Source organism: Caloenas nicobarica, chromosome 2, assembly GCF_036013445.1.
Source record: "Caloenas nicobarica isolate bCalNic1 chromosome 2, bCalNic1.hap1, whole genome shotgun sequence".
NCBI lineage: Eukaryota > Metazoa > Chordata > Aves > Columbiformes > Columbidae > Caloenas > Caloenas nicobarica.
This window is the reverse complement of record NC_088246.1, coordinates 133,306,895-133,322,131: the sequence shown is the minus strand read 5'-3', so window position 1 is coordinate 133,322,131 and position 15,237 is coordinate 133,306,895. Positions and strand designations below refer to the sequence as shown.

At 38.0% G+C, this 15,237-nt stretch overlaps 1 protein-coding gene across 1 annotated transcript in view; it reads right to left on the bottom strand.

Moving 5' to 3' along the window:
• The window catches only part of ZFHX4 (zinc finger homeobox 4), a 150,329-nt gene that overhangs the window by 109,121 nt on the left and 25,971 nt on the right, over positions 1-15,237 (bottom strand). Inside the window, exons 2-3 of the mRNA XM_065627708.1 lie at positions 15,093-15,237; positions 13,460-13,962 (exon numbers count right to left, since the gene is read on the bottom strand). The exon at positions 15,093-15,237 is cut by the window's right edge and continues 2,476 nt beyond it. Of these exons, the coding sequence (XP_065483780.1) occupies positions 13,460-13,962; positions 15,093-15,237 (648 nt within the window). The remainder of the gene's footprint in view (positions 1-13,459; positions 13,963-15,092) is intronic.

Genomic DNA, 15,237 nt, shown 5'->3' with positions numbered 1-15,237 from the left:
ATCCCTTCACTTTTAGCACTTCCTCCACCACTGGCAGGTAGCACAGCTTATTTAAATTCAGGTGGCGACTACCCTGAACTAGTGTTTGTGTATACTCACACAGGGAATTGGGAACTTCCTGGCTTGCTCTGAAATTAGTATTTCATTTCCCATTTTGTGCTGAGTTGGTGGGGAGGGCATTTGGCATCATATTTTCACATTACTTCACACTACGTACAGAGTAAATTAGTTACTATATATTTCTTTCTCTTCTCTACCCTAATGTGAAAGGTTTTAACGTCAAGCAGCATGAAGGCCAGAACAACCCAAAAGTCAACACGGCTCCCACAGTATGAGTTCAACCACAACAGACATCCCATCTGTATTTCATGGTATACCTTAATAACAATCAATAATACATTAAAGTTAGCACTGAACAGTATAAAGAGAGCAGACTACAAAGAGTCCATTTGAGTTATGCCTTGTAGTCCACATGCAGAAACAACATCATTTACTTTGTACCAGCAAATTAATATCTGGGGTAAATATTTGCAAATAGATGGCTAATTAGCTATTTCTGTTCTTTAGGCTTAATGAATAGTTAGCTGCCTTCGGGTATTTGCACCCCAATGTACAGCAGTAAATGTGGAAAGCAACAAGAGGCAGCTGTCTGAAGAGACAGGCAATGTGACACAGAGGTAAACTGGATGCTTCTTTCCCTCACTCTCTTAATATCAGGGGGAAATTAATTCTTTCACAGGATTATTCAGCGCTGGAGTTTCTCTCAGCTAACTAAGCGGGAGGTGGCCTAACCTCTTAATGTAGACACCTAACACAGAGGCAAAGTCGTGGATTAGAAACGGCCAGAAGCAGAAAACGAGCTAGAGGAACTAACAGGCCATTTAACAAAAACTACCTCTAGGTCTTCAAACATCAAACCAGGACTGATCTTGCAGAGGGCATAAAAGAATTCACGCCAGTAAAGACCAGCCAAAGAACCACCAAGAATATCAAAGAGGTTTAAAGCTAGCTGAGCAGGCAGGTGAAATTTAGTACTGACAAATGAATCCAAGAAAATGTGTATTAGAAAGAACAATCTGAAGCAATCAAACAAGTTACTGGCGTCTAAGTTAAATGTAACCACTTTAGGACACTTGGGCACCAGTATGAAGGTGGCTATGGGAGAGACATGCAATGAAAGGCAACATATTTCCAGCACAGAATGCAATAGGATTTGTTTAAAGCAGATCATATTTTTGGATGCACCAGGCATGGGACAGTAAATCATAAAGCTCCACTGAGAACAGTGTGTTCAGTTCTGAAATAACTGTGTATCTCAAGAAAAATTTAGCAGAGGTAGAAGGAGTTCAGCGATCAGTGATGGGATTAACAGAAATGTGGGAAAACTTCCACTAAAAGCAACACCACTGAATAGACTGAAATTCTTTAGTGCATGAATAGTGTAAGTAAAAGAGAGACATGATAGAGAGACCATAAAAAAATCATAAAGATTATTATTAAGATATAAAGATTATATAGAAAGATCATAAACCAACTAGGAACATATGATCTTTCTTGTTCTATTACCAGATTAATAAACAACCAAAACTTAATACCTTAAATGACTCACAGAAATTTTTAAAAGATGAATATCTATATTTTTATGCAAGTTAAATTAACCAGTGGAACTCCTTTCCATATTCCATATTTGCCCATGAAATATTTTTTTGCTCTGCTCTGAGAAGCAATTGTTGTTAGCCACTGTGGAGTAAACAGATTCGATAAGGTTGACTAATGTTATAATTTGCTGTGATAGGACAATGATTGCATACTTGGCCTATCAATGTGTTGTTGCTTCTAAAATAGCATTCTCTTCTGTTGTAGAAAGCCACTGCAGAGATGTACTTGACTAACTTTATTTGCAATAGAGTATTTTTAATTAGGACAGACTGGGAAGACACATTAAGTGTCTCAAAAACAGCTCCAAAGAAGAAAGAAATGTTCTTTACACCCAGACCAAATCCTGATAATTTCAGCGCTAAAAGTGTCTGTAAAAAAACTGTGAGTAACTGGGAGAAGGAAATTAGAACAGAAATGGAAATCCAACCTTTACTACAGCAGACACTAACATATATAGACCTTTGTACAGTATTATAGCAGGTGACAGTAGCAGTCTGGGCTATGTATGGACACACATAGTTTTAAATTCTGTTTATGCTCTTGGGAAGTGTGCACTTCTATAAGCACACACACCTGCCTTTTTGCTTCCCGCCACTGCACCCCCTATGCAAGAAAGTCAAGTTTCCAACAACTGTGACTTCCTGCCTAACACTAGCGTTGGACAATATTTGTCTCTCTAAAGTTCTCATGAGCACGAACTACTTCATCTCTGATTCCTCCCAGTAATAGACACTGCATTAAGCAGACACACAGGTAAATATAGGCAGATAAAAAGACAGATATTTCTTCACATATGTGAAGAAATTAAGTGGTATGCTTAATTATATTTCTGTAAGGTCCATTTAGACTGCCAAACATATTGGGGGCCAACCTGTCCCTCACCTCTGCTCAGTTAGAGACATATTTTCTTTTTCCCGAAGGCCATGCTGTTTTCTAAGTCCAGACAGTACTGAGATTACTTTCTAAATCTGTTAGGACAAACAACGACCAGAAGTAAAGGAGAGATATTTGTTTAGTTCCTGTTGTGAACACTGAGGCACAAAACCTTTGTATCTGCAGAACACAAAAGCTGAGAGAACGGGGATACAGGCTCGAACTCTGTAACATGAGATTTCAAAGTTCTCCTTGTATTAATTACCAGCTCAAGTCTCTTCCTTATCATAAAAAAAATTACATTCATACATCTCTTCAAAACTAGCATAGCTCTTATCCTTTGTATACCCCAAAATGCTTTAGGTAAACCTTATAATCTATTTGATACTTTTGAGGAAGCTGAGGCCAAAGAATTTGAGCTGTTCAGTGAACTCATGAAAGAAATACCCTAGAAAGACTTCTGGATCCAAATCCTACGTGGAATATGTTGAGTCACAGGTGATCCCATAAACCTATTTTTGTTTTCCAAGAAACAAACAAACAAAAAATTCAAAGAGACAAAGTGTCTAACTGAGAAAGGATTTGCTCATTCTCAAAAATACCCATCAGGAGTCCTAATGACTACATCCAAAGATTTTTCACCCCTTTAGTTCTATAAGCCACAGAAATTCAAGTATCATGAATATACTGCTGAAGCCTGACATGCTACAAGAAATACCAGTGGACATAGGAATAGGAAGACAGAGCACACTGACAGTTTATCCAATTCATCATAACTTAGGAGACTACCTTAGCAAGTCAAAAACTGACAAAGGATATCCACAACTTAGGTACAATACCTATTTCTGAAATTCATCTGCAACAGGGTTAATCCCAAGGGCAAATACACTAGTGGTTTTGAATCTGTCCAATGACTCTAGGCCACAAATTTGGTAAAATTAATCTTAAACTGGTATTTTTGTGATACGTGATCTTTGTCATCTGAGAGCTGACTTCAGAAGAGTCTGCTCTGATATATCCCAGCAGGGTCCTGACTTCCTCCTAGGTCAAAGATTTTGAGTCACAGAAGTTCCTGGACAAATAAGGACATAAGGTTTTCAGAAACACTTGCAGTTTGGCCTCGTTTTTTCCACTAGCTTCATTCTTCCTAATTTCCAGTCATTCATTAGCTGAGTACATATCTGCAAATGCCAAAGGGTGTTTCCAAAATAGTAACATCTAGATACTAAAAGCTGTCTCATTTCAGAAGTAAAGTAAGCCTTTTTCCATGCTCTCATCACTACCAGACACAAAGAGCAAGAATACCAAGATCCTCCTTAGAATTCGTTTCATTGTTCCAGCTGTAAAGATATGAAGCTTCGGGTCATTCACAAAGTGTTTATTCAATTAGAAAACTTTAGTATTTTTGCCTCAATCTATTTCCCAAAGAGCAAGTTTTTGTCTACGTTACATGGAAAATAGGAACATTGCTCTTTGAATGGTATGAAGCTACATCAGGGGAAGTTCAGATGGGACATTAGGAAAAGGTTCTTCAATGAGAAGGTGGTCAGTCACTAGAACAGGCTCCCTAGAGAAGTGGTCACAGCGCTGAGCCTGTTCAAGGAGTGCTCGTAACCATATGGTTTGGTTTTAGGTAGTCTAGCACAGAGCAGGGAGCTGGACTCCAATGATCCTTATGGGTCCCTTTCAACTCTGGATATTATGACTCTGTGATTCTATGACTAAGAAGAAGTACCCTTCCTTCTCTTCTGCCATTAGTGCCCACAGTTTTGAATTTAGCATAAGGTTAACATCAGTCATACCTGGTATGATATGTGAGCCACTTGCAGCTTTCCAGGATTTCCCATGGGAAACATCTTCCTTCTTAATAAAGAGGTTTGGAAACAACTGACCTCCCCCACCTCCCCCAGCCAAGGACAGATGTAGGCCAAATCACAAGTTTAAGATGTCAATGCAAAAATTCAATGTGTGTCAAACAACTTTAGAATGAGATGATAGAGAACACTGAAATTGCCTCTTAAAGTTCTGGTAAGAGTTTCCACTGTAAGCCTTTGTTTTAAACAGTCACCACAACATGATTGATCTTGAACTGTCTCTGAATAAGAGTAACCTATTTTTTGATAAAAAGTTTGGATACAAACAGTAAATTCTGTGCTGCTTTTATGGGTAGAGGTAGCGCTCTCTCCAGGAACAGTGCAAGGAAGCTGCGTATGTTCTTCTTTGGGAGAGTTTACAAGGGAGAACAGAGATTACAAATAAACACTCTTCTTTGGGCAGGCTTCTGAATATTGTCCTGTATGCTAGGTTGCCTGCACACAATCCAGCAATAAACCAGTAGTTATATACTCATTGACGTTAGACACATGGATCATGTTAACTCTAGGGTAACAGTTTTAAATAGGAAAAAAATGACATTTTTTTGTTAGGCAAGTAAGGTAGTCAAATATCCACTCTTGGAATAAGATTAGTATATTACCATTCATGGCTCCCATTAGCAATATGCAGTTTCCTACTCACACATATAAGCAAGGAGTATTGCTCATACTCTTCATATGTGACAAAACCATTTTTTTTTTCTGTTTTTGTCACTGCTACAGCAGTAGGATGCCCCAGGCATGGGAATCTGCACACTTCATCATTCAAAGACTACCTTTGCTCAATTTTTGTTTCCTTCGATGCCCCCTGCCTTTAAAAGCTAGAGATTATCTTAATGCCTTCCCTCCCACAGGGAGAGTAGCACATACAGTTTCCCCTGAGGCTATGGTGCACAATACTGTGTATCTGTCTGCTGCAGAACTGCAGGGCTCGCACCTTCTGCTGCAGACCAAGGGGGTCATTTCCATGACATCCTCCTTCACAGATGTCCACAAAGGGAAGGTCTTGTGATGCCTAGCAGAGCTTCACTTTCTTTAAACATCAGCACGAGGATGTATGATCAGTCTGCACAATCTGCTCGTATGAAGTACACCAGCCTTACGGGCAGACCACCAGGATCAAAAAATATTACAAGCTACCACTTGTAATTTATGTTTTATCAACATAAAAACCCTACCCACATTTAATGTAATTACTACCTATTTCCTGTTGTACTGTATTGTATTTTGCCCACCAACATACACATGGAAGCTTATCCAATAAAATATTGTGTATATATATTGTGTATCCTGTATTGTGCCCAATTCTTGCTAAAATCAACAGAATTGGTATTGCTCAGAGTTTCACACCAGCCTCTTCGCTACCCTTCTTTACAAAGTTTGACTGGAGCTTTGCTCCAGTGATATCCCACAGGAAAAAAAAAAGGGGGGGGGGGGAGGCAGAAAAATTAAGATAGACACACATAGAGCCAATACAGTCTCAAGAGCTCTGTATCAAACAGCTCAAAGCAAAGTTTTGCACATATCTCTCTAGGGTTTTATTACCATCAACCCCAGCAGTATGCCACCCTCCTATGGTTCCCAATTTGCCTGGATGGACTGACAAATGCATAGGCCAGGGAAAAGTTTCTCCCAAATCACTTGTCAAAAGCAATAATAAAGCTGAAGTACACATATGCATGTCAAAATATAACTTTCCTGTCATGTCTTAGTCTTTTTTTTTTCTTTTTTAATGCTTGTTTTTAAATACGTTGAAGAAAGAGTGGAGAATAATCTCACCTGGGAGAGTGTGGTAAACTGTAATTACAAATTTTAGAGAAGACACCTGTAGCGAGTTGCATAATATCAGCTAAAATCTCCTAAGGGTAACAAGAAAATCTATGTTGAAAGGCTGGGAGGGAGTGGCTGCTAAATCTATAGCTGCAATCTACTTATGCACATATATACATGTACTCACACTGACATAATATTCTTACATTCACTATACACTGCATATCTACTTTGAATCTCAGTCAGAAATAATTACATATTTCTTTTAATGTGAGAATGAAAGAACTCCAGGCACAAAAACCAGCTGTTACACAGCCATTTTGTGTGTTGAACATACCAAATAAATGAAGCTGATCCTCTTTATGCTGCTTTTGCTCTCCTCCTTGCTCACTCTTCCTGCTCTCCAAGAGGAGCTGCAAGCTTGTGTTCCACTGGGCAGGCAGCACATTGCAAGTCATGTCCAAATAGTTTGGTACAGCCTCCTTTCAAAGAGTAGTGTTATACATTCTCACCCAGGACAACACTCAGACTATGATCCTGGACAGCATTTCAGTGGAAGAACATGGGGTTTCTCTAAACCATGATTTGAGCACACCTTTCTGCTTTAACAGTGTACCATAAACTGAATACAATGCATGCTTTTTTTTTTTTTTAATAAGGACCATTATGTAGAATTATCTGAGAGCCAGATGACATCTGAATATCAAATAAAATATACATTAAATATAATGTGAAAATTATTTCTCTACTATTATTTTTTAAATTTAAAATTAAAAAAGGAATACATTTGAAATTACTATTCTGCTAGCTCACAACTTGTTTGGGTGTTTGTAATAAATGTACTTGTCTATAGCGTGTAAGTATATACAGCAGGCATATACATTATGTATAGCTATGTGTAGCTGACTACGCAATGTGTTCTTTGAACATCCGTTTCTCTTCATACATGTAAGCACAACAGCATAATCTGAATTACAGTAACTAAAACGTGCAGTGGAAATTAAATTTCATAAAATATTTAAAACCTTAAATGAACATAAACCTGAAAGTACTATAAAAATTGAAATATCCACTATTGCGAGGTTTATGTTTAGCAACAAATTAGAATAACTCTTGTTTATCACTGGAAACAGCTTTCTTCACCAAAACAAACAACAATAATGAGAATAAGATTAAGCAAATCATGTTTTGGCTCCTCAGATGTGCAGACATATTCCAATTTCCTTTCCACAATGATTTTTATGCAAATCAATGCTGCACAATCTCCTGACCTCTTTTACCATCATACTGGGACAATGACAGTTCAATAATTGGACTGGCACATATCTAGGATATTTCATTTTAAATTAAAAAGTTAGTGCAGGACAATTGAAATGAAAAGAATGTGACTTTGTGTTAATTCTGGAGTGATCAATTCTCAACATTTCATGCCAAAGAGAGTAAAGCAAACAAAGCGATGGGGGCTGTTAGTCCATTTGCCCCCACATGCATATACTTCACACCCCCCAACTCAGTTGTTAATTCCTAACAACGATGCTTTCATCCAGAACAAGGATAATGAGAAAAACCCAAGCAGTGTTCCTTGGGGAACTGTTACACTAAAAGTTACCTAAGGACTAAATCCCACTTGTGCCTCCTGCACGTGATAAAGATGAGCAAAGCATTCAATATCCCTGGCTGATTTAAAATCCAAATATGCAAACAGCATTATGGAATCCAGACAGACTATTCTGCTTCGCTGATGACAGATGCAGAGAAAAAGCTAGTCTAATTAAGCTTTTGACTTTGAACCAGCAGAGAAGTGGACACCTCGCTTTAAAACAGCAGTGCACAAGCCCAGCTGAAGAGCAGGTGCTGCACGGTATTTGCATTTCCTGCAGAGGATGCTAGCTAGCAGGACCAACCAGCTGACCGTGAAAATTCTTAGCCCTAAGTGACCCAAGGACAGACTATAAATCCATCCTATAAAATATAGTAAAAGCCCCATTTGTTCTTCCACCCTTTCAATATGTGATGTTATACATTTGTGACTATCTCATTTTATTGGGCTCTTTAGAAAGCTGTTTATGATCATTTGTGGACAAAACAAAGGCTCATTGTAAACTCTTTTTTAAATAAGTTGGAAGGTCAATATGAAACAAAGGGCACTACTTTCATGACTGCTACATGCAAGCTATGCTTATGTATGTAATATTACAATGCATTTCAGCAAAGGGATAGAGTCCTAGGTAATTACAAAGCTAACATATAATAGTATTGCATTAGCAGCCCAAGAAATTCCTATTGAATTGCATACATCTGAAAACAGAAAGACGTGCTTGTGCTGAAACTTAATTATCTTGGCAAAAATTGTGAGGGCCAGATTCTCAGAAGACATAAACACAAAGCTCTGCTTTACACTCCTGAGGATCTAATTCTTTGTTTATTCAGATAACTTCCATCAGATAAAACTTACCATTTAGATTGACTAATTTGCCTTATTATTTATGGTATCTACAGCTAAGTAACACAATTACTACTCGGTTTGTGAGTAGGAAAAAGAATACTGCTGATCTGCAAACACGAAGTCTGAAAGAGACAATCAGCTTGCTCTGCCAGGTTAAAAATGTTAATGCTGTTGCATTCCACCCTAGGCAAAAAAGACAAGCCTTTTTCAAGGACAGTTCTGACTGAAATTCTTTTTTATGGGTTCAAAGTAAAACATTATGGTAAAAAAATGAATACAGCTTTGTTTGTTTCTTCAGTCATCGTTAGCAATAGACACAGAGGTATTCTGGTTTTGAGCCCGTATGGAAAGATCATCAACACTTTCTGCTTCTGGGTCTTTTTCCAAAATACCATATCCCACATGCCTTTTACCTTAAAACATAAAAGAAAAGGTGTTGTTCTGGTCAAATAAAGAAATAATTTTTACTAGCATACGTCTAATGTTAAAGCTGCCTAAATCCTGCCAAAGACATTAAAACACCATCTGCAAAACAGATTTTCATTAAATTGATCAGTTTAAAGTTAAGCAGCTAGGCAGATGATGCTTTTGAGCTAACCTTTAACCTTTAACCTTGTTAAACTCAAATCAGGTCACTCCTTTTGGGTAATATCTTTGCCGTTTGAGAACATGAGAGGTAAAGTGATCTATCCAAATTGAACTGACGATCATAGCATTAATAGTGTTATTGATCAATATTTTGTCAATAAAGGGAAAACCAAGGTAGTTTCCATACAGCTGAGTATTAGCCTGCTAACTGCTGCCTGTCACTTTCCCTGAGCTCCTAAATAGTTGCATATATGGTGTAGACTATAGTAAATATCCAATATAATATTAATGTCTATTAAAGCTATTATCAGCTAATTGAATAATGTTTTTGATAGACTAGCATTATATATTTATTTCTGATTAGAAATTGATCCTGTTGTTCACTTACTTGGTTAACTGAAGCTTCTTTTCAGCCACGTCAGTTTACTTTGCAAAAAGGCTACCCTGTATTTATTTATTTATTTATTTATTTATTCAAAGTGGCCAGGACATGATATATGCAGTTTCCTGAATCAAAAGCTATTTGACTAAGGTACAAAATGGCTTCCTTAAGAGCAGTTCCAGCTATATGTACTTTATTTCCACAGAGACAGATCACTGTCGTGCCTCAGCTTCCCAAACCTGCAGAAGCAGAACAGTTCCTCCTGCAGCATGGAAAGGCACTCTGTTGCTATAGAGCCTTTCTCTGTTTACTTGTGGAGTCACTGAGTGCTTCTCGATGGATGCTGCAAAGGACTCGCAACTCTTCTGTGGTTTAATTTGCTAATATCGAGCTTCACAATTCCAAATGTAAATCTTTGGGAAATTCATTTAGCCCAAGTGGAGTTCACTCGGGGTAAGGCCGTCTTTGTTCTGGCTCCTAGCAGCCGCATTACCAACACCATCTGAATACTGCACTTCTCTAAGGAGCAATCAGGCCATTTCTTTTTTAAATAACTTAGAAAACAGCTAAAGGTTTCACTTTGCCACACTTAGAACTGAAATCTAAAAGTGACATTTCAATAGTGCCTAAAATTATACAGCTTCAGAAGAGAAGCTCTGGTGTTCACGGTCGCTTTAAAAGCTACAGTTATGAAAAGACATCCTCTTATTCCATCTATAGTTAAGCATAGAAAGAGAAATCAAGCTGTTACAGCAACATTTATAAAAAGAATATTCACAAAACAATAACATTTAAATAAATATAAATGACTAAAGAAAAAACTTTGAGGTACTTGACGAAGCAAAGGAACAAAGACGCTGATTCTTTTTTCTGTGCTTTCAGATGGTTTTAGTATTAAAGTTTCTATTGCCAAACCATATTCACAGCACCTTAATTTTAAAAGAGTTAGAGGAGCTGCTTGAATATAAACACAATTCATGAATATTCGATATCGCTCCCAAGGCATATATCTATTATTCATAGAAATTAATGTTTTTTTTCCTTAGGTGCTCTAAAAGTTTATCTGATGTATCAAGAGAGAAAAATTTACAACTCTTGTGGTGTCAACAGCTTCACCGAGACCTGACAAAACTATCAAGTCTGCTAGCAGAAAACTTTACAGACTTTCAAAATCTCATTTATTTCCACCTTGAGGCCTGAATGCACACCTACAATTAAAAGTAAAGTTTTCTGGGTGACGTACAGAGGCATTACATTCTGTTATAAAGCACACACATCTAGAACATTTTGGTTATTTGGGACACATTTTAGTACTGCCAACCCAAATCTTAAAAAATAATAACACTAATACCCCAATCGGTATTTTTAATAAGTCATTCCTCTCCTTCAAATTAACCTCAAAATGAGATTATATAAAAATAAAGTGTGCATGTGTACATGCCATCTGCTTTCTGAGAGTTGTTAAGCCTGGCGGGGTTCAAATTTCCAAGCTTCTCTTAAGAAGACATGAGGGACAGAAACTTTTTAAAAAGCTGAGATTGTCACTAGCAATCCTAGGGACAGGTCTTAAAAAATACATGTATCAGGAGACTTGCAATGCTATGGTTACCAGCGATACACTTTCAATTGTCCTCTGTAGAATGTGAAGCTTAGAGAGGGTGTCTGAGAGCTTATGCATTCCTTCTCCACTGGGATGTCTTTCACCCTAACTGATTCAGAGACTGAATTTAAAAGATTAGCGATAGTCATTTGCCATGTATTACAGCTGCACCACTTAGACACTACTGAATTACTCAATCCAACAAACCATGATCTGGAAAAGAAGCAGCTTCAGCAGCAGGATGTTTTTTGTGATGAAGGCTAAGAGTTGAGACTCACTCCATTACTATGCTAAATCAAAGGTTTGGCAGGACAGGCTGCAAACTCAAACATATTTGACCAAGATTTCTCTAGAGATTGGGTTGAGTGAGTGATGAGACAGTGCTGTTTTGAGTAGATGGTTTGTACCTTGCAACTCCATAGTTATGCCTGTGACTTTATTTAAAAAATTAGTAACTGCATTTTATTTTCAACAGTCTCCAAAGCTTTGGCAGTGAAGTCATCTGAGAAAAGCCCTCTGCCTTCCCATTTCCCGTTCTATCATTCCTATCTCTGACACGGTTTGCAGCAGCATCTCTCTGAATGGTGGCATTATAAAACGGATCATTGAAATCATTCAGGTTACCACTCCAAAAAAGAGATGGACACCAGCTATATTTAACTTAGATAATTTGAAAAACCTGACTTAGAGTGTGGCTCCACAATCAGCATAACTGGAGGGAGCAAGGAACTATCCATGGCCGACAAGGAGCAGGAACTTCTGAAGGCAGTTTTGCTGCTGAGGTAGGCTGTATCACCAGACTCTCAGCTCTTTTGCCACTTTTTAAAATAGGACTTTGGATCTTAAAGAAAACCAACCAACCAACCAACCAACCAAACACAAAATAAAACAAACAAACACAACAAACAAACAAAAACAATACACCAAACAAGCACAAAAAATCCACCTCCCTAGAGTTAAGGGAAAACACAATTTAAATAAAATACGGTATTAAATTAACAGAGCAGCCAGCACTCTGGGACAATCTGATAGGCCCAATCTTGTGTTACTGACATTTTTGTCCATACCATATCCACCAAGGTTACAACTATGAGGTTATAAAATGAAAATCCATGTTACTGCCTGTGCACTCTGTGTTAGCTCAGAACAACCATTTGAACATGGTTGAACACCAGTAAAATGTTATTCTTGCTTAAACTAGGGGTCTGCTGAGGCTTTTCTGTATTTGTTCCATGTGTACACATTTTCAACATGATCAGAAAACCAGCATAGTTGCTGTAATCAGCAGATGACTCCTGATAGTTTAGTTATCACAGATTTCTAGTATAAATCAATAGATAACACTTGCAAAATGGATTTTCTAATCATATTTAGAGCTTGTTACAGTGACTAATGGTTTGCAATATTTCCTGAATTTTTATATCCCCTAGACAAAAGAAGTTTTTAATAAGTTACAAAGTTATCCATCTTGGAAATAAATGTGTTATATTTTGTACATGAACCAAGACAATCAAGCCAATCCAGTAAACACACTGCAGAAAATAAGTTACCCCATAATTAGGGTTTGGAAAAAGTCATGACAAGTTGTGTAACAAATGGTATTCATCACTCCCACATATTCATTATATCCACATAGTTTTTTCCAGTAAAGATAAAAATATAGTTGCAATTCTACTAACATATTTATCTATACCACACCCTTTCATGTTTGTGAAAAATCATTACTGTCTTGGAAAAGAAGGGCAGACAAAAGGATGACAGCACTTACTTTTGAATATCCTTGGTAATAATGAGGCATATTGCATGTGCTTACTGAAAATACCAATGTAAAATAACTTAGCTGTAACAGATTATGGTTGCAAACAGATATGTATGCCAGAAAGTGATCTCCTTCCCTCTGCACGGTATGGAAAAATCATCACTTTCTATAATCTCTGTCAAGCTTCTGATCAAAATGCAATGGACAAAGTCTGAAAATATTATGAGGAATGTAAAACCCCTCTAGTCATTTATTAGGAGAGGGGAAAAAAAACCAAACTACGTTCCCTGTATTCACAGTAAGTGCATCCTAAACAGGCCCCTGAGTGAATCAACACATCTCATGGGGAGCGCTCCTCCCTGACTCGCCTGCATAGGTTTTGTTCGATTATACACATGTTCAATAAACATTTAATCTGCTGTTTAATCAAAGTCTTGTTCGATTAGCACTGAAACAGTTAATTTCCTCATCTACTTGATGCCAACTGAAATTGCTGTCACTGGCTTACCTTGTACAGTTTCAGGGCTGCCTCGTGCCTGTGATTGGTAGTATGTAAGCGCAATTTATCCACGCTGTTGGTGTAGTAGTCACAGGCGTTACATTTGAGGTGAACTGGGTTGCCAATGGCAATACACTTCAGCCTCCACTCATTAGTTTTGCCCCCTTCTTTAATGTGAGCCACCAGTTGATATTTCTGCATATGTTTGTCAGTCTTGCAGTGGAGCTGGAAGTTCGCTTTGAGCTGAGTGTTGTAGTTACAGAGCTTGCACTGGTAGATGTCTCCAATTACAGCCCTCCACTCCTCTTCGGGGAGCGAACGTTCGCTGCTCACGTGCACACTTAGGGCCTCCAGGCTGTCAGAGGTGAATTTGTTGCAAACAGCACACTGGAATAGCTTCAGTGCTGGGTCACTGATATAAGGTGACAGCTCTCCTGCAGTAAGGAGGGACAGGTCATCACCCATTAGCTGACCACTGGCAAGCCGGATTTCAGGCGGCAGCTCATTATTTACTACAGGAACAAAAACAAAACAAAACAAAACAAAAATTAAAAAGGGAAAGTAGAGACCAGCAAGCATAGCACACACAAAGGAATCTGTAAAATAAAGCCTTGACAAGGAGTTTGCTTTCTCTAGAGCTTAAACTATAAAAAGCTGTAATAGGATTGAATCAGGATCAATTACAATCATCCCTTTCAACTTCTAAATTCCCTCATCAGATAGCTTTAATTACTCCTACTGGGCATGATGTCATTCTGGAATTTGTATTTTCAAAGGCATGAAAGTTGATCAATAAAATAACAAAACAGCAATGCTTTTGTAACTTAAAAGCCTAGATTAACTTACACGGCACTAATTGTAGTTTTGTTATATCCTTTAAATGATGCTGGAGGTAAGTCAATATATATATCTCTACAATATAGTAATTAGGACAAGCATATCTATACTAACGTAGCTACTTTTGGTACCAGATCTCAGCACTCCTAATTTTAAAATACATCCAGCAAACAACACTTGGACAATTTGGGTACATCAAAAAGGAAACATTAGAACTGAACAAAGTTTGAGAACTCTTTTTAGTACAAATCTGTCCCATTAGGTAATAGAGTGACAGTATGCTGCTCACACATAAGCATTTGATTCCAATTTGCCCTCCTCTTATACTTGGAATACAGACAATTTGCTAACTATAAAGGGGCATTGTCAGGTAAGAAAGAGAAGATTGCATTCCTGCCTGAAAATGTTGACCTACTCAGATAATTAAAAACTGCAGAAAACAAAGCTGCCTTTATGTTTTCTAGTTTGCTGATTTGATAGCACCTCATTACATAATCAATTAATTTCATTCTCTACCTGTAGAGGGGTGGGGGAGAGGAAAGTGGCATTACAGGGATGCAGGCATGGTGAGGGGGCTGAAGCAGCAGCCACCGGGGCAGGTGAAGTTCCTTTACCGCTTTCTGCTTGGATTTGCAATGCTCCCATCACTCCTGTAACTATTATCTAGTATATGACTAATTTAGCTTTTACAGACAATCCTAGAAGCAAGATGATGAGCAAAACAAAACAATAGATTTTCATCTTCAGCTGGAGTGCTGGTACTTCTAAGTGACAAACTAACACAAGAAGACAAAAAGATACTGACCAAGTCCTGGTGCCAAAGCCGCAGCTGTTGCTGGATCAAGCTGGAATGGATTGATCATCATCTGTGGGTCTGCTGGGTTCTCCAGTTTCATTCCAGTCAGGCCTATGTTCTGGGCTAGGTAGTACTGGTAGAGCTCTGCCTCGGC